Source organism: Macrotis lagotis, chromosome 2 (genome assembly GCF_037893015.1).
Source record: "Macrotis lagotis isolate mMagLag1 chromosome 2, bilby.v1.9.chrom.fasta, whole genome shotgun sequence".
Lineage (NCBI taxonomy): Eukaryota > Metazoa > Chordata > Mammalia > Peramelemorphia > Peramelidae > Macrotis > Macrotis lagotis.
Genome location: NC_133659.1, coordinates 234,682,568 through 234,703,268, shown reverse-complemented (window position 1 = coordinate 234,703,268; position 20,701 = coordinate 234,682,568). Strand labels below are relative to the sequence as shown.

Genomic DNA, 20,701 nt, shown 5'->3' with positions numbered 1-20,701 from the left:
TTTATTTGTTCCTATCTCAACTGGCTTTTGCTGCATAGAATCTGTTCTTGTATAAAATCTTCTCTGTGAAGCTAGGCAGGACACATGTATTGGAGTGACTCCAAGTGTCCTTGCATAATATTATACAGGAAACTGTGTTCACTTCTACATAGAATAAGGAATATCTACCACATTCACACACCCACAAATGGACTTTGGAATGAAGCAGGGGTGGTAGGTATCTAGAGAAGAGTAACCAGAATAGAGGCCATGCCAAGGTGAAAGAAACTGGTATATTTATCTTATGGGGGAAAAAAACTAAGAAGGAACCTGATAACTATCTCTAAAAAAAAACTTGAAGAACGTTCATTCAGAAGTTAGTCAACTATTATTTATTAAATACCAACTATGTACTAGATATTACTCTAAGCTTGAAGTATATAAAGAAGAGTAAAAAGATAGTCTGTGCTCTCAGGAAGCTCACAGAATATAAACAAGTAAGATATATAAAAGGGTAATAATAATATAATAGCAACAATAACTAGCATTTATGTAGCTATTAAGGATAAAGCTCTTTACAAATATAATCTCATTTTGTCCCCACAACAACCCTACAATGTAGTAGCTATTTTAATTCCAGTTTTACATTTGAAGAAACAGAGGCAGATAGGTTAAGTAACTTGATTGGGTTCATGCAACTAATAAATGTCTTAGGATTTGAACCTAGATTCAATTCAATTAATATTTATTATGTACCTACCAGCCAGGAAGTATGCTAATAAACACTGAGTATACAAGAGGATATTAAAAAAAAGGATACAAAAAGAGGTTATAGAAAGGTACTGAATATACAAAAGAATGTCTCTTTTCTTAAGGAGCTTACACTCTAATGGAGGAGACAACATGCTAACAATTATATACAAAGCTAACTATGTACTGAATAAATAGAAAAGAATTAATAGAACAAAGGCACTGGAATTAAGAGATGTGATAGAGAATACTTCATGAAGAAAGTGGGATTCAAATGGGACTTATAAGAAGCCAGGGAAGTCAGTAGTGAGTGTGGAGGAGGAAGAGAATTCTAAGTAAAAGGGACAACCAGAGAAAATGATGAAGTGAGAAAGAGAGTGTTTTGTTCATGGAACAACTAGAAGTCAATGGAGTTTATTTGGGAAGATGGGGAAAGGGAGGGGTGGTGACATGTTCAGAGCCTTCATTTTAAGAAAATTAACTTAATGACTGAATAAAGTATGTATTGAAAAAGGAACAGATATAAGGATGGCAGACCCACCTGTTTATGATAAGAAAAGTGCGAGGTGATAGGGGCCTGCACCAGAATGGAGGCAGTGTCAGAGGAGAGAAGAATATGTTGTAAAGGTGAAATCAACAGCTTGAATGGTAGAAAAAGAATAGAGACAGTGAGAAATCCAGAATGATTAAGTTGGGAGTGAATGGGAGGATGCTTTTGCCCTTACAGTAGTGAGGAAAGGGTGAGGAGTGGGAGTTGGGGTAGATGGAGGTCAGCAGAGAGATTAGGGCAGGAAAAGTAGATTTGAGAATCAGCATAAAGATAGTAATTAAATCTTTGGGAGCTGATGAGATCACCAAATAAAGTAATATAGAGGAAAAGAGAAGAGGATCCAGTAGAGAGCCCTGGGGGACACATGGTTAGAGGACATAATCCAGAAGAAGATTGAGCAAAGGGACCATAGGAGTGGTCAGCCAAGTAGAGAGTGGCTTCCCAAAAACTAGAGAGAAAAGAATAAAAAGGAGAGTGATCAACAGTGTCAATCAACAGCCTTAAGGCAATCAGGAAGAATGTGGATTGCGAAAAGGCCTTTGGATTTGCTAAGAGACTTGTATGAATATCTTGAATTGACCAAAACCAAAAACTCCATTTTTTTTTAACTCAAACCCTTCTTTCTTCCTAACTTCCCTATTATTACTGAGGACACTATCCAGTGCCCACTGCCATTCACTCAGAATCAAAACTAAGGTTAACTACTCACCCTTATATTTGATCCATTGTCAAGATGCTGATTTTATCTTCATACCATATTTTGTATGTGTCCTCTTCTTTCCTTTGATACACCCACCACCCTAGTGCAGACCCTCACTAGCTAACCCCCAAACTCCTGCAAACCTTTTGTCACCCTGTCTCAAGTATCCTCCCATTCAAGTTCATCTTCATTCAGTTATCAAAGGGAATTTCCAAAAGCACATCTCACCATGTCCTCCCTCTAATCAGAAAACTCCAGTGACTCCCTCTTACTTTTTCTATCAAAGATAAAAATCTGCTTTTTACAGTCCTTCATAACCTGTACTCCTCCTACCTCTCCAGTTTTCTTACACTTACCTCATCTCCAGTGGCTGAGGTGGGATGCAGGAGTAGCCAATTGAAGATTTCAGTAGGCAGTTGTATATGGATTAGCAGACTTGAAAAATCCATCAGTCAGTCAGTAAACATTTATTAAGCACCTACCATAAGCATTGTACCAGCTTCAGTTTTCTCATTTATAAACTGGTCTGGGAAAGGGACTCATAGGATTTAGAGCCTAAGGTATCAGGTTCTGGAGGATTGATGCAACCAATCACACTCCAAAAGGATTGATATGTCTAGAATCCCAATTTATTAGATTAGAATGAGGTGTTGAACCTTTTCATTAACTTTGTGTTCATTATCCTAGTGTTCCTACTCCTTTTATCAAGGTACATGGAATTTCATATTCACAAAGTTATTTGGCAAGCTTGGGATCAGAACAGGCAAATCAGTCAATAAACATTTATTATTAAATATCTACTATGCATGTGGCACTGTGCTAATCTCTAGTAATATAAAGAAAGATAAAAACAGTCCCTGTTCCTGAGGGACTCACAAACTAACTATGAGCCACCAAACTATATACAGGACAAATGGGAAACAATCAACTGAGAGAAGGCATTAAGAGGAATTGGGAAAATTGATGATACTTTAGATAGGACATAAAGAAAACCAGGAGACAGAGTTAAGGATTGAGGAACATGCATGAGGAACAACCAATGAAAATATTCAGTCAAGAAATGAAGTGCCTTGTTTGAAGAAGAGCAGGGAGAAGAATGTCATTAGATAATAGCAAACAGGTTGGGGAGGTGGGGAAAGATGGGGGAGGTGTAAGTTGTAAGAAGACCGAAAAGGTAATGAAGGGTTTTGAGCATCACATGGAAGATGTATTTTATTTTGGGAACCACCAGAATTTATTGAATAGGGAATGATATGCTTTAGTGTAAAGATCACATTGATAGATGAAGGAATGATGAACTGGAGTGGGAAGAGATTTATGGCAGTCAGACCAAGGTTGTTGTAGGAGTGATGAGGAATTGTACAAAGATGTTGGCAAAAGCCAAGAAGAGAAAGGGGGAATGTGTATCAACTGTTAGGAAGACAAAATCAATAGACCTTAGAAATAAAGTAATAGATCGCAGAGGTGGAGGTGGCGGTGTGAGAGAGAGAATAAAAATTTAAGAATCGTACTTAGGTTGCAAGCCTTGGTGATGGAAATCTAGGAAAATAAGAGGTCTTGGAGAGAAAGAGAATGTTTTGAAAATGTTGAATTTAAGATGTATACAGAATATCCAGTTCAAGATGTTCAATTTGCAGTTACAGACATGAAACTTGAAAGCTAGCAGAGAGGTTAGGGTAAGATAAGTAGAGTTGAGAATCATCAGCATAGAGATGATAACTGAATCCATGGTAGCTTCTAAGAACACCAAGTGAAACAGTATAAGGGGAAAAAGAGAAGAGAAACCAGGACAGGAATCTATGGGCATCCATGGTTAGCAGGCATGACACCAAAGGAAACAAAAAGAGCAGTCAGATAGGAGAGAATAGTATCAAGAAGCTAAAGAGACTATCAAAGAGAAATGGGTGATCAACAATGTTAAAGACTGCAAAGAGGCTAAGAAAGATGAGGATTGAGGAAAGGCTATTAGATTTAGTAATTAAGGGGTCTTTAGTGATTTTGGAGAGAACAATTTTAGTTTAATGATGAGGTCGGAAGTCAGACTAGAGACTTAGGAAGAGAGTGAGAGGAAAGGAAGTGAAGATTGCTATAATAGATAGACTTCTCAAAGAGTTAGCCACAAAAGGCAGGAAAGATTTGAATGATAAAATGGGGAATGGAAGGATCAAGTGAAGGTTTTTTTGAGGATGGGCAGAAATGGGCATATCTGTGGACAGTAGGAAAGTAGCCAATGCACAGAAAGATTGATATGTGAGAAAGTAGGGATGTTAAAAGGGATTACTTGTTCATGCAGCAGATTAGCCTTGGCAAGAAGATGAGCCACCTCTTCATATGAGATAGAAATGGAGGAGATAATGACATATGGCATCTGTGAATGATAAGAGATGAGAGAAGGAGAAAAAAAAGCAGCTCTTGGCAAATCCCCTCAATTTTCTCAGTAAAATATGAGGCAAGGTTCTTAACTGGGAGGATGAGTTGGTGCTGGAGGAGAGGCATAGGAGTTTTGAGAAAGGATAAGAAGGTTTGGAAGAGCTGCAGTGGTAAGTGAATTGATTTAGGAGGTGTAATAAGATTACTTTACAACAATGAGAATCTAGTTGACATTATCCAGCATAAATTTCTAGTGTACCCAGTCATTGTGGTTTTGTTATTTGTTTGAAATATAATTCATACAGATTGTGGTAAAGTATAATGAACTCTATAATCACTTTGCACTGTTTCTAATGACTGGAATACTTGATCCCACTAAGTATAGACAGTCTTTCTCTTGGACAAGTGCTGGAGGCATACTGGCAATCTCTTTTCTAGACTCCATAGGGTTCAGCTGTGTCTAACTCTTCATGACCATAAGGTTTTCTTAGTAGAGATACTAGAGTGGTTTGCCATTTCCTTCTCCAGAGTAGCCCCATTTTATAGATGAAGAACTGAGGCATATAGGGGGTGAAGTGATTTGCCTAGGCTCACATAGCTAGCAATTCTGAGGTCAGATTGAATTCAGATTTTCCTGACTCCAGGCCTGGTGATCTATTCACCAAACCACCTTGCTCCTCCAGACTTCAGAGGATCATTGTTTTATTGGCCTGTGCTATTTCTTTACCATCTTTCTTTTCTGGAACATAATCAACATTCTCAAGTTTGATGTTTTTAAAAAACTATTATTAAATTTGTAGTCTCCAGTAACCTATCAATCATACCTTAACCTCCTCAGGTCATATCTTAGGGGATATTATTTCAGGAAAGTTTCCTACAGACAATTAATCAGTTCATAGTATAGAGGTTTTTATGAATTTTAGTCTCATAGTTACACTCCTTATATCATTAGATTTTGAAAACTATCTCTACAGGTACTGCTTTATAACTCTCTAGCTATTTAATTATTAAATGTTTTAGAGCACAATTTCTTCACTACTCTCTCCCTGGGTCCAATTCCATTCAAACAGGAGTTGGAGCTTAATAAATGGAGTTTCTTCACCATTCTTCACTATCATGTTATTCTAGGACAGTAAGGCTGAGGATGGCACAAGAATGGGGACAATGGAAACTCTATTGCTTAATAATAATTAGCATTTATATAGTACTTTTGTTTGCCTCAGTGTCTTCAACTGCAAGATGGGGATAATAGTACCTATCTCCCAGGGTTGTTGAGAGGATCAAATGAAATAATATTCTTAAACTCTTAAATTAGGGGCTTGTTTCCTTCCTTGGTAATTCTTAACTGCCTCTGTGAATGTACACTGAATAAAAGATTCCTTGGTTTGAAGTCTCTAAGTTCCAGATCAAGAGATGAGTTCTTGGTAGGAATAGGCAGTGTTCTTTAGTTTTCTATCTTTAAGGGGGAAAAAGAATTAAGACAAAGGTGGAGTTTCTCAATAGAATGTAAGCTTCTTAAGGGAAGAGATTATTTTGTTTTTATCTTGCTATCCCCAGTGCCTAGCACAGTTACCAGTACAAAGTAGGTATTTCATAAATGCTAGTTTACTGAGGGATCAAACAATTTATCCAGGTCATTATTCCTTAACCAATAGACTTCCAACAGCTTTTTAACAAATAATCCGGAGATTACAAATCTTGCTTACACAGTGTGAAGTGTAGTGACATTATTTGTTCCAGTGCTAGTTCTGGCTCAATGTCAAACATTTACCCCAACTGCAGTCTTACAGAACCTGACAGTGGAAAAGCTTTATTTGGCAGCAGTGAAGCAAATATAAAGGTAGCAGAGCATCAGGCTTGGACTTGTCACATCCCTGGACAACAGTGCGGTGACTAGGGATTTGTGCTCTTTATGACTTTGTTACAGATTTGAGAGATGAGTTCATTCCAAAGGGATTGATAGTTCAAGCCCCAAAGAATAAAGTCCTATAGTTCTCAGGCCTGCTTTAAAAGATTGGTATGAGCTTGTGGTCAAGATGACTGCCTAAGTTCAGACAACTTAATCTACCCAAAATAAACACCTGAAATTTGCACTAAATAGAATAATGATCAAGAAATCCAGTGGGGAAACTACATTGAAACAAACCCCAAAAGGGAAAGTCTCTGGATTGTCAGAGATAAAATCCAGAGCACCAATATCAAAGAAAATAAAAAACAGCAATCTGCAAACATCCAAAAAGAAGTTCAAATATCAAGCATCTATGATCAGGATCACACAGGATCTCATAGATTCTACTATAAGACAGGTTTACAACTAAAAATAAATTGCCCAGTATAATCCTGGTGAGCTTAGGGGTAGTATAAAATAGAGAGATTTCAAGCATTTCTTTAAAAAAGCTCAGCACTGAGTAGTAACTTTGAAATGCAAACAGGAGTCCAAAGAAAATTTATTTCCGTATTTGGAAATGGCCATATGATGATGCAGTACTAACAATGCACTGGGAAAAAAGTAACAAGTTGAAGGCTTGAAACCATAATTGAAACCTTAATATCCTAAAAGGATATTGAGGGAGTAAAAAATTATAAAACAAAACAAAACAGAGGATCTGGGTGTGAAATGACTGGTTCTGAAAGTTTTAAAAGAGAAAAGGAAATGTAAAAGTAATACATTATTGTAGAAATGAGAGAGAAAAGTGTAGAACTTGCTTTTTTCTTATAATTGGGGTAATGAAAAGAATACAAATAAGGAGGAAGATGGCAGTGAACACCAAATGAACTTCATTCTTAATGGATAAAGGGTTGAATACATGCATAAACAAATAAAAAGTTTTCTGTAGAAATACATCAAACTCCACCTGAAAATAAGTGAGGATGGGAGGGGAGGGTTATAGAACTAGGGAGGAAATAGTCACAAGCAAAACAAATATCCTGATCTTGAAGGGAGGATTAAAAGAAGTGGGAAAAAAAAGAACTAGAATCTAAGGGATTTCCCACCACTTGGGAAATGGTAAAAAGCAAATTGGTATATCTGTGAATCCATCTTCTATCTACTTACCTACCTACTTATTTATGTCTTGGACAGTGTAAATAGAAAATAAGTTGACACTAGAATAAAACAAGAAGAGCACAACCTGGATTTTCTCTGGGAAGTTTCAAATCTCCCTTAATGACCCCAAGCTTCTCCTAGAACAATGATCTATCTTTTTAATTCCAATATTACACTAATATTACTATTTACCTGTGAATAATAGAACAACATAACTTCCAAATAATTATTTCAGATAAAGCTCTTAGGGGTATAAACTGACTTTAAAATAAAATAAGGAAATGTGAAAAAATAAATTTTTTTCCCCCCAAAGAAATGTACTATCAAAAAAGATGGATCGGGGCAGCTAGGTGGCGCAGTGGATAGAGCACCAGCCCTGGAGTCAGGAGTGCCTGAGTTCAAATCTGGTCTCGGACACTTAATAATTACCTAGCTGTGTGGCCTTGGGCAAGCCACTTAATCCCATTGCCTTGCAAAAACCTAAAAAAAAAAAAAGATAGACCAATCATGATAAGAGCAAGGAATAATTGATATACTCCACTGGCATCTTTGAAATATTAGGAGAAAGTGAGAAAGGTTCCCAGGACACTGTCAGGCATGGCTGGGTCATGATTTGCCTTATTAGAGAAAACATTCACAGTGATAATATCACAGATCCTTCCAAGTATGTGAGCACTTATGAAGCTCACTTGTTTCCTTTTTCTTAAAACTATCCTAGCTGACAATTCTTATTAAATTGAGTTTTGTTCATTTCTGAAGTTCTGCCAATTCCAGAAACTAGACACAAATAGAAGGTGGCTTTTCTAAGCCTATGCATTTTAACCAAAATTTTCCATTTTTTCATCTGTGGACTGGTAATTCAACCTGCAGTTTTTTCATAGACTAATACAACTAGGATACATAGATGCTAACAAAAGGAACTGATTGATACATTTCCTCCTAACTGAAACCCTGCCTGTATTATCAGCTTTTGACCTAGCTTCAGCTTATTATTATCATCCTTAATTTATTATCATCATTGGTATCTAGATGTATCATTATCGCATCCTTTCTGGGTAGTACACTATTAGCAGCTCATTATCTAAATACCCTTCACTCTAGGGCCACCTCCCCTCATCCTTTCAATAGATAGACTTTTGGCCAGGTAACAATTTCACATTTTCTTAAAGATGATGCCATGACAAGCATATGAATTGGATTTGCTTGGGGGGGACTGTATTAAGTCACCAGCCTCTTTTTCCTCCAGAGCCACCTGGGTCCAGTGACCAGATATGAATCAGGATGACTGGATACAGCCCTGGATGTGAGGCAACCAGGGTTAAGTGACTTGCCCAAGGTCATATAGTTACTAAATATTAAGTGTCTGAGGTCAGATTCGAACTCAAGTCCTCCTGATTCCAGAGCCAATGTTCTGTCCACTGCACCATCTAAAGACAAGATCCTTTCTTAGTAGAAAGGAAATTCTTTTTTCTGGGAGTAAGGAGGCTAACAGGATAAAAATACTTAAGGACCAGTGGTCTTAACAATAGTCATTATGGTCCCAGAAGATTATTAAGCTATGGCTCATTCAAACCTCAAATGCATCATTAGCAGTTGTTTCCTTTCTCAGTTATCAAGACCTTAGCTTTCTGTAGATAAGAAGTCCAATTGCAGTTTGTGACTCTAATTCTAGAGTACTAAGACAATTGCCTAGCTATCTCAACGGAAGCCAATGAAGTAGGAGTGTTCTTCTCTAACTAGAAGAAAAGAAAACTATCTGGACCTTATTAATTCAACATATTCCAATTTCTGCACTTTGCTTAAACAAAAGTGGCAGTGTACAAATAACTCAAATAGTATTGAGGTTAAATGTAGGTGGTCCTAGAGGCTGTCCGGGAAATTTAGAATGAAAGTAATCTCAGTGGCATGTTGAATTTATAATGGGATCTCTGGTAGAAACTAAAGACCTTGTTTTTAGTGGTGAACAGAGTAGACTTTGTGCAGGCATAAGCTGGGGCTGTTGACATCAGTGGATTCTTCACCCTCTACTTCAGCAGATGTGATTGGAATTATTGGGATACTGGTCTAGTCTTCCCTCCCTTCACTAGAGAATCCTTAAACTGAGAAAGGAGAGGATCCTTTACCTTCAGTTTGTCAAGTGTCCATTCACCCTTACCTAGGTTCAAAGAATCACCACGGACCTTTAGCCATTAGTGGAAGACAAATGGGCAAATTTGCTACTTATTAGATTTACTAGAGCATTCATTGTATAGCTCCTTCAGATGCTTTCATTTCCTTCAAACACTCAGCTCTATTTTCCTTTCTTTGCATTCTCTTTCCTTCCTGTGTCCTCTTGCTCACTCATTTATTTTCCTTCTTCTCCCTTTCCTTTTCCTTAGGTATTACATAGGTATTGGAATCTTTGAATCTCAGAAATTGCAAAGGATTTCAAAGCTTCTCTAGTTCAACTTGGCTATGCTGTAATTTCCTCTGCAATGTCCCAGCTATGATCATTTGGAAGTTATTGCTTATATTGAGCAAAATTTGCCTCTGCAACTTCCAACTTTTGCTCTCAGTTCACTCCTTTAAAGCCAAGACAGACAAATTTAATCTTCTATCTGACAACTCTTCAAATATTTTAGTCATCATCTGCCTCTCCAACTCTTTCTTTTCCCAGGGTAACCTCTAGCTTCTTTAGGTTATCCTGTGCCTTGGTATCTCTATATTTCTTGGGGAAATTTTTTTTTGCTGTTCTTTTCAAAGTATAATCCCTACAATTAAACACAGTACTCCAAATGTGAATTTATCAGGATATTACAATGAGATTACTATATCACTTTTTTTTGGACATTCTTCCTGGGGTGGGGTCCTGTGATTTCATCAATATAACTTTGAAAATGTGACAAGGACCTTTGATAAGAATGAAGGACATTTTTCTCATGTTAGTATATTTTCATCTGGGGTTGTTTTGGTGTGGATAAGAGAAAGGTTTTTTCCTGAGTTTCATTTCTTCTTTTTCTCTGGGGTCATAAACTCATTTAGGTTCAACCTCTTTTCTCTGCTTCAAAGGGATGTCTGGCAATGACTTATGTTGGCAAATGACTGTAGATGTGTATACAATGCCTTTTGATGGACTTCAAATCTTTTTTGCCTTTCTGATTTTATACAGTTTTGTTGACGAAAATGCATTGAAATAAACATCTGAAAAACTCAATGACATTTCATTTCTTTTTTGTTGTTAACAAAGATAGTGGATAATGAAGATATCCCTCCTGTTCACAAAATCATCTTTCCAAGAATTTAGAAGGCATTTTTCACATTATTTTTATCACTGATTTTCCCTAGAGAAATCTAAAAGTTGAATTGGAATGGGAAATATATTGAAAGCACTTAGAGAGTGGAAGCTATGTTTTCTTTCATTTTTGCATTTTTAATGTTGTTTATTTTGTGGATGGGGTCTTCAAATTTCAATGGCATAATAGAGATAAATACCAGTGGAGGATACGATTTGAACTCAGATCTTTCTAACTTATTTTTCTTATTTTATCTAATATATTCCATACCTGGTAGATGCTCAACCAGTATTTAATGACAACTCAATTTACCTTTCCCTATGATTACTGTGTACTTTAAGTTGATTCTTTTCTCATATCCTGTAACTCTTCTTTTTGCAGGCCTATGTGTAATGAGTGCAGCATCAATCTACACAGTGAAACACATGGAATGGCAGCACAACATGGATTACAACTTTGGCTTTGCTTATATCCTGGCCTGGGTGGCTCTTCCCTTGGCTCTAACCAGTGGAGTGATCTATGTCATCTTGCGAAAACGTGAATGAAATGTCCTCAAGCTGCCTTCCCTGTGGAAGGGAAAAGGAAAACAATGAAACACAAAAAGGAATAACCAAAAAAATCCAAAAAACCAAACCACAAAAATGGAGGGAGGTTACTGTGTTGATATGTATATAATATCTACGGTTTTTTTTAAAAACCTATTTATAACACTTTCTACATGTATGTACATAGCATTGTTTGCTTTTGTCTTGACAGTTTGCCTTGAGTTAAACCCTAAAGAAGTGCCTAAGAAAAGTTCAAATACTAACAGTGTAATCAAAGTTCAATATTCTGTTTTAGTTTTTCCTTGAAATCAAATATCACCTGATATTTTTCTTCCACCTTCCACTTCATTCTTTATTGCCCTCTCCTGAAACCGAATATGTCTATACATCTGTATCAATTCCCTCATTTAGAAAACAATATATGCCCATCTAATCCTGAATGGGCATAAACCACAAGTCCCTTTATGCTGTATGAATTAAACATAACCGCTTAAATCTCCATTGTGTACATTTCCAGGAACATGTTCTCCCTTTGAAAACTAGAACCCAATCAGAAAGACAGCTAGCAACTTTGAAGCATTTCCCTTTCATGTAGGTAAATCGGTGACACAACGAAATGAGTGATCAGCTAAGCCACATCTATAAAATGGTGCTATGTATTTACCATTCCTTATATTGCTAAGTCATTTAACCTACTCACTGGAAAACTCAGTTAACAATTTTACAAGATAAGATAAAATGGAGAATTGAATAATTCTGTATAATATAAATGGCCTACAACTGCTTTTGTATTCAGGCTGCTATTATTTCTTCTTTTTTTATTTTTTAATAAAACCTTCATTATACTCCCTCCTTTTTTTTTCTTATGACAAGCCTCTAGACTCTCCGGGGCCATGAACACTCAGGGCTCATTTGGGTGCAGCCTCTTTTCTCTGCTTCAAAGGAATGTCTGGCAATGACTTGTATTGGCAAAAACTGTAGATGTATATGCAGTGCCTTCTGATGCTCAGACTCCAAACCTTTTTTTGCCTTTCTGATTTTATACAACTTTGTTGACTAAAATGCATTGAAATAAACATCAGAATAACTCAATGATATTTCATTTTTTGGTGTGGCTAGCAAAAATAATAAAAACTCATGGGGGGAAAGGGGGGGGCGAGGAGAAGAATAGGAGGGGTGTGTTAAGAAGGGTATCCTGAAAGGTAGGTCTTTCTGATTCTGTCATCTTTAAAAGACCCAAAGTCAAACTATGGTTCTATACCTTTCTGCTCCTCAGAGAAATCATTGAAGACTTCTAATAATTTACTGCTCTTTGAAAGGGCTGAGATCTAGAGCTAAAATGCATTATGCAAAGCTAAACAAGTATGATCCATTCTCATGAATTACAGGACTTGTAGATCCTAAATTATTTCAAAAATGAGTTTATCTATAGGTAATTTTGATATATAAATTCCACTATTATTTAGGAGGGATTATAAGATTTCATGAAAATATAAATTATAGGCATCTGAAACCAAATTTCTATCAAATGCTACACATTATTTGGGGTGGTCCAGATTTAATTTCAAGGAGCTTTCAAAGGTGAAAGGAGCTGCCATGTCTCTAACTTTGGCTCTACTTCTAACCAAATCTTCATGCAGAGCCTTACTTGAATATGTTGCATACTACTACGACTACTGCTACAGTCTCCATTCCTAGGAGGAGTTATAAATAACATAGTTTTTAAGATCTTACAAAAGCAACCCAGGAAGAGTTTAATTAGCAAAGCAAGTGACATCACTGAAGTCAAAACAAGACCTGCTACAGAGTATCAAAAGGGTACTTTGAGTCTTCTATATTTTAGGTTCAGTTAGAAGTTCTAATTTTTGATAAGCAATCCCCTTTCTACTCTTCACTTAATTCCTTTCCCACTTTTTCCCATAGTCTTTTGTGACATGTCCTGTCCAAAGGTGTGTTAGGAATGCCTCCAGATAGTTTATGTTCAGTGTTTAGGCCCTTGTATCTTCTGATTGAATCATCTTTATCCTTGACTCTCCTTTTTTCCTGTCTCTCTGGCCTGCGTCACACACACACACACACCTTAAAAATAGTAATGTTATGAAACTGAAAAAGGATTAATGCAAGAGACTGACAGCTGTAAGAAATAAAAATTCAAAAATGTTCTTTGTATGGAACTAAAACCCATTCAGAGAGATTTTCTGGTTCTACTTTTCCTTTATAATGGCAGTCCTATGATAATAACCTTTCTCAGAATCAAGCATCCCACAATGGAATTTATAGACATGTTGAAATTGTATTTGCAGAAAGCAATCAACCTAAAATACAAACCTAAAATACAACATGAGTGTTTTAGCAAGATTCTTTTCTCTCACTCACCATCCTAGCCAACCATTGCCATATCTTAATAATTGAACCTCCATTATATTTCTTGTGACAACTTCCAATCCCTCCTCCAAACAGTTTTCATATTCATAAAGAACAAGTCTGATAATCTTGCTTGGTGTTCAAGTATCCCAGGGACATGTTTAGAGCTGGATGAAACCTTAGTCATCATTGAGTCTAGCCTTGTCATTTTAGAGATAAAGTGAGGCCAAGAGAAATTAAATAAATTATCCATAGTTCAACAGCCTTTGTCTGAAGTGGGATTTGAATCTAGCTCTTCCTTATTCTTAGTATAAATTTCTACTCACTAAATCAAACTATGCCCCCCTTTTGCCTTGAGGCAATCTCCTCAGTCCTCATCATTTGGCTTCCAAACTTTTTCATTTTCTCTACTTTCCTATCAGACTGACCTTCTTTCTGTTCCTCAAACTTGTTCATTAAATCTCCTACTTTCATAAATCAGTACAGGTTATCTCTTATCTTTGTAATAATAATATTAATATGTAATAATATTTGTAATGACTCTTCCTTATTTCTGCCTCATAAAATTCCAAATTTCTTTCAAGGTTCAGTTCAATTAACATCCCCTTATCTATCACCACTATGTGAATGATTTTCAAATATTTATTATTAGACATAACTTCTCACTAGAACTACATACTTCAAAGATAAATCAATTTTATCTCAAACTCAAAACTGCATTTAGTTTCTCTTCTCTCCCCACACCCTCAGTCTAAAACATGTCTTCTTCCTTATTGACCATTGCTAGTCAATCATCAATCTTTATCCCTTCCTTTTACATTTCCATTACACATTCCAAGTCTGAGCCTTCATTACTTTAAAAGTCTAACTTTCCTTCATTCTCTCCTCCTCCACTCTATAAGAAGCATGTAATATAAGATTCTTATCCAACTAGTCCTCCTCTTATGCCCAACAAGGACCTTTTATCCATTCAGGTTTTCCTCCTCCACAAAACATATTGATCTAAACACATTGATCTTTTTCTTGTTGCTTGCTTTGAGCCTTCTACCTGAAATGGCCTTTTGCCTCCTTCCTTTCCACTCCAGAACCCACCTAAAATTGTATGTTTTCCAAGAAGCCTTATCTGAGTCCTTCAATACTGATTTTCTCTTTATTGAGCTCTTACTCCACTTTTTGTTAATCAGTTAAATTCATATTTAAGCATTTTTATTATTTATATGATTAGTAGATGTCTCTTTTCCCAATTAAATGGTAAATTTCTCAAAGAAATCTTTTATTTCTTATTTCCTACTCAAGACCTGACATGATACTGAGGATATTGCAAATGGTCAATAAATTGAGTTCTGTAGTAAATATTTCACTCACACAGTGACATATTTCATGCTTGTATTTGAAGGTTGGACTAGATGACCTCTTCTAAATAAAAGATTGCACTCAGTAAAAATCCTTCATGATTGACAGGAAGCAGCCAGAAGATAGGAGTGTTATTGGTTGTCTACTATGAGGAATTTCCTCCCCAAAGAATCACGGTGACAAAAAAGATAAGTGCCTAAGTTTTAAGTTCATGTACAGTCCACATGTAGTTCTGATTGATTAGCACTGTGATGAAAGGGAGAATTTCTTACTGGCTTCAGGGACATTCAAAAAATCCCACCAGTTTCCACTTCTTCCACTTTTAGTTCATTCTGTGACTGTTGCTCACAGTCTGGTGAGATGCTATCCTTTGGTTAGGGTGGGGGTGTGAGGGAATCATTGAGATCTTTCATATTCTGAGGTTATGTGGCCCCTGAGAAACAGGCCTGGGTCTTTGGCTTTGTTTGTTCTTTTCTCATTCTGGGTACAGGAAGTGGAACTTCACAACCTAGTCATTCTGAAGGATCCACCAGCATTCCAGTCTTCCAAAGCTTGGGCTCTTCTCTTGGCATTGCAATAAGCCCAGTTATGACCTCAAGGATCCTGACCCAATAGGACATCCAGTGCTGCATGTGGACAAGTACTGGGTGGACTAGGTAGGGCATGGCAAGGGAATTCATATACTACCTTCTATATGGTAGGTACTTTGTTAAACTCTTTTTTTTTTTTTAACAAATATCTTATTTGATCCACACAACAACTTTGTGAGGTAGGTGCTATTATTATACCCATTTTATAGTTTGGTAAATAGGCAAACAGAGGTTTAATGACTTATTCATGGTTACCCAGCAACTAAGTGTAGGGACTAAATTAAATTTTGAGCCTACTCCCCCCAGAAACCAAGATTTTATGGAGGAAAGTGATCCTGGATGTATTGAGGGAAAATGTATATATAACTTTGAAGTAAATATATCTTTGTAAAACTACTTGATATTTTGTGGTTAAATGGAACTAGGATACTAGTCACTGTACCCCCAACAATGGGGCTACATAATCACTGAGGGCTTGAGCCAATGGCAGGAAAAAAAAGAGAAATATTCAAAACCCCCAAGGTTAGGAACCCTGAGGGAGGAGATGTAGCAGATCTGCCCTGAGAAAGTGGGACCAGAATATACACAATATATACTTGCCCTGAAGGGCAGTGGAGGAGAAGGGCCCCACTATCACATAATCCCCCCCAAAAGTAGACCCACCCTAATATTCTATTCACTTCACCGAGTGAGTCATTTACAGTGCTGAATATACCCCAAGTATCTAGTTTGTGTCTTTGCCAGTATCTAATTTTTGTCTGCTCTTTCTGATAAATTCATTTACTGGGAAAAAAAATACCAAAAGACAATAGGATCAGGAAAAGTCAGCACATGGCCCTTCTCTTTTAAAGAACACTAACATTTCTGTCAGTTAAATAAGATTTTAGGACTAATACTGGAGAGGCTTTTATTCTTCCCACTTACTCTGATTTTATCTCCAGTGACTGTCAGCCACTAGTGAGTAATACATAATAGAGAATCATGAAACCAAAAAAATGACAGATGGAAGGAGTCTTAGAAATATGTCTAGCCCAAGTATTTCATTTTACAGATGAGGAAACTGAGATGCATGAGGAAGTAACTTTTCCAATGTCTTTTCTACAGTTCATCAGTGACAAATCTAGAGATCTATCTTAGATGTTCTTATTCCTAATAAAATGCTTTGCCACCTGGGGTGTTCCACTTAATATGTTCATGTGTTAATTTGAACACATGTTTAAAAGTACTTGTATAAAGATGAAAATATAATTTTGAAAATAATTACACAGATTAACTTCCCATATGCAAATCTTAAAATGTAGTCATCCTTAAAAGTGACACCAGAAACATGAAATACAAAATATAAGCTCCATAGTAAATTGTGGAAAATAGTTTTACCTCTGATCCTTAATTATGTGACTACAGTCAAGCTTTAGTTTTTTCACCTATAAAATCAAAATAATACCTGTAATATGTACTTCATCAAGTTGTTCAAATGATATATTTCTTGTAAATCTAAAAGCGCTATGTAAATATAGCTATTAATATTGTCCTTATTTATGGCTACTGCAGACCATTTTCACCATTTGGGGCTCTTTAAGCTATTTCACCTTACACTCAAGAGTTAAAAAAAAACATCTCATTAAGACCTTTCAGTTATACTTCAGTACTATTTTCAAATATTTCACAACTTCTTTTAACCATCTTTTTCTGATATATATCCTGCTTTGTTCTCAGTTTTCTGGTCTTTAGAATCTAAGCCTCATAATCTAAAGTCAACTGTCTTTCCTCTAATGCTATTTTTATTTTTTTTAATTATTTTTAGGTTTTTGCAAGGCAAACTGGGTTAAGTGGCTTGCCCAAGGCCACACAGTTAAGTAATTATTAAGTGTCTGAGGCCGGATTTGAACTCAGGTACTCCTGACTCTGGAGTACAGTCAGTGCTCTATCCACTGCACCACCTAGCTGCCCCCAATGCTATTTTTAAAGAGAAAGCAATCAAAAATACTTCTGCCCTAATCATTACTTTCAAAAAATTTTTGAATTTTATTTTATTTCCAACTCTGAATTTTCTCCCTCTCACCTTATCCTTCCTTTATTAAGAAACCAAGAAGAATACAACTCATTACAAGCATGTATTATCAAGCAAAACATTTAGCCATGTCATATATTTATGACATATGAAAAATATGGAAAATATTTATATATGTATGTGTGATTCTTTGTATTTTGAATCTATCAACTCTCTATCTGCCAGTGGGTAGCATGTTTCAGAAAAGTCTTCTATAATCGTGGCTAGTCATTATATTGATGAGAGTTTCCATGTCTTTCAGACTCGTTTGTCATTATGAAATTATTGTTGTGCAAATTGTTCTGGTTCTACTCACTTCATTTTTTATCAATTCATACAATTCTTCCCACCTTTCTCTGAAACTACATCTTTCATCTCTTCTTACAGCATAGTAGTATTCTAACACATGCATGTACCAAACTTTTCACAACTGATGGCCCATTTTTTGCCACCATAAAAAGAACAGCTATTCATATTTTTGTAAATATGGGTTCCTTTTCCTCCTTCTCTGATGACTTTGAGGTATAGACCTAGTAATAGTACCAGTTCAAAGAGTATGCATAGTTTAATTACTTTGGAGAAATAGTTAAAAAATTGCTTTCCAGAATAGCTCCACAACTCCATTGCTTTTTTAACTCCACAAATAGTATAGTAGTGTACTTTTCTCACAAGTACTTCAGCACTTATCAATTTTTTTGCAGCTTTTCCAATCTCATGAGAATGAAGGAAAACCTTAGAATTGTTTCAATTTTCATTTCTCTAATAATTAGTGGCATAGCATTTTTTCATATGGCTATCAATACCTGAAAATTTCTTTCTCTGAAAACTACATGTCCTTTGATCATTTATCAATTGGGAAATGGCTCTTATTTTTTTTATAAAAATTAATCGTATTTTTATAAGTCTTAGAAATGATACCTTTTAATAGATAAGGTCCCCCCCCCAAATTTCTAGCTTCTCATTTAATTTTACCTGAATTGGTTTTGCTTATGAAAAAACTCTTAAATTTTATGCATTCAGAATTGTTTATTTTACTTTCTATCAATCACTGTACTTCTTTTTTGATCATTAACTCTGCCCTAATTGTTCCAAATTGTCTTGCTTAGGGCTATGCCCTTTCATAGAAAGAATATATTCTATTGCTTTTTAAAGGCAACATTCTTATTTTGTATATCAGCAACAAAACTAAATGATTTAATTAATGAAGGATATTTTTTCCAGTAGCAGAATCTTAAACTGTCACAGGTGCACCTAAACTTGTCTCTTTTTTGCACCCTTATTCAATTCACTTCATCCCTCTGAACCTCAGTTTCTTCATTCATATAAGGATATTTCAGTTAAGAATCTCTAATCATTCCTATTACAATATTTTATAATACTTTGAGTTACCTTCCCATCAATATTCTTTGCTTTTTCTTTTGTTTCAGTCTTTCTCTATAACTCTCCAGCAAATAGCATCTATTCCCTGCCAATTTCACTGCAATAAAATTTAAAATGTTAATTGCTTCGATGATATTTATTTTTCTTTCTGAATATATTTTAGGAATGTTTAAAAACTAGGAATAAGCAAAAGAGGCATTTTCAAATAGAAATTCTCAACTGTTTTGGAGAGGGTGTCTGGCATCCACCAACTACAGAGGGCAGGAATAGGCAATAGCATGAAAGAATAAGTAAGCTTCGCTTTGTTTCTCCTCTTCCTCCTACTCTACCCACTGTTCTCCTGACTCTTAGGAAAAAGAAGAGTGCTTTTGTCTAAGACTTGGAGTTCAACATATGGCACGTGGTCCAAATGCTGCTTGCTTAAGATTTTTAATAAAAACAACTTATTTTTAATTAGACAGACACATGAACAAGTAGGCCAATAGGCTTTAACCACCTGTTCACTGCTATACTTGAGGATAACTAATTCCTGACATACTGATAGGTTAATATTAATCATTATAATTAAAGCAGAGTGTATTTAATAATATAACTATAGAATACAGTTAATAATATAGTTATAGAATATATCCCCCACAATACAGGTTTTAATTGCTGAAAAACTGAAAATATTTTTCAGTTGTTTTTGATTGTTGTTGGGTATTTTGTTGTTTCTTTTTTCAGAAAGACAAGCTCTGAAAAGGAGGAATGTTGGACTAAGGTTTTCTGAAACAACCGCCTATGTTGAGGAGCAAAGCTTATTTGTTCTCCTTTCATTCTATTGCCTATCTGATTACTGATTCTATGCTGATTAGTTATGATGCTATGGTCATCGCAATCTTTTATTTTGTGCATTCTATTATGCAGAAAAACATGGCAATCTTTAAATAGTTTTACAGCTTCTGCTTCCCCCAAGAAACATGAGAAGGTAGTTATTTCCCTCTATCACACTTAAATCTGAGTCACACTAAAAATTCAGCTATGCTCAAAATTTAAAGATTTGAAAGAATTCTCCATTTGGCAAAGCCTTCCCTCTGATGATAAGTGGTGTCACAGAAATAACACCAAGTTGCACCATACTATACAATCTTAGTATTTTTGAACTGGAGGGGACACATCTAATTCAACTCAGTTCATAAATGAGGAAAACAGGTCTAGAGAAAGGACATGCCCACTTTGAAAGAGTCAGTTAATTGGAGTAGTAGTAGAATAAGTATATGATACTTTCCACAATGCTTCTCATTTTGAAATTGTTTAGGGGGTTCAACTTAATTAAGCTAAAACATTTATTAGGTTCCCATAAAATGAAGAGTTCTATGCTAGATACTGATGAGAATCCAAAGTTTTAATAAGACATGATTCCTACCCTCACGAATTTTATAGTCTAATCAACTCTCTCAAACTCCACCTGACGTGCTCTGTGGTTCTTCCCCTCACCTAAAGTTTAGAGAGCTCCTGTCTCAGATTTATCCTTCCCTCTCTCTGATAATATACTAAACCCTTCAGGAAACCATTTAACATTTCTCCCCTTTGGATAGTACTTAGATCCAGGGATTCTAGACAATTCACAATTTCATGTTACTGACCCTGATCTCTTCCAAAGTGAAATGTAGATGATGAGAATCTATTTTTCAAGGTAATACAATGGCTAAGGCCTGTGACTCAGTTTTAGCAAAATGAGTAGAGGACAGGAGCCTTCGGAATTGTTGGATC

The 20,701-nt window shown here is 35.9% G+C and overlaps 1 protein-coding gene across 2 annotated transcripts in view; it reads left to right on the top strand.

The window, feature by feature from the left end:
* Positions 1 to 12,303, top strand: part of PMP22 (peripheral myelin protein 22) — a 47,922-nt gene extending 35,619 nt beyond the window's left edge. Inside the window, exon 5 of one of the 2 annotated variants that reach the window (XM_074225189.1) lies at positions 11,049 to 12,303. In XM_074225189.1, the coding sequence (XP_074081290.1) occupies positions 11,049 to 11,212 (164 nt within the window). In that variant the 3' untranslated portion in view covers positions 11,213 to 12,303. The remainder of the gene's footprint in view (positions 1 to 11,048) is intronic. The other variant, XM_074225188.1, reaches the window with a different exon arrangement.
* The last annotated feature ends 8,398 nt before the right edge of the window (positions 12,304 to 20,701 follow it).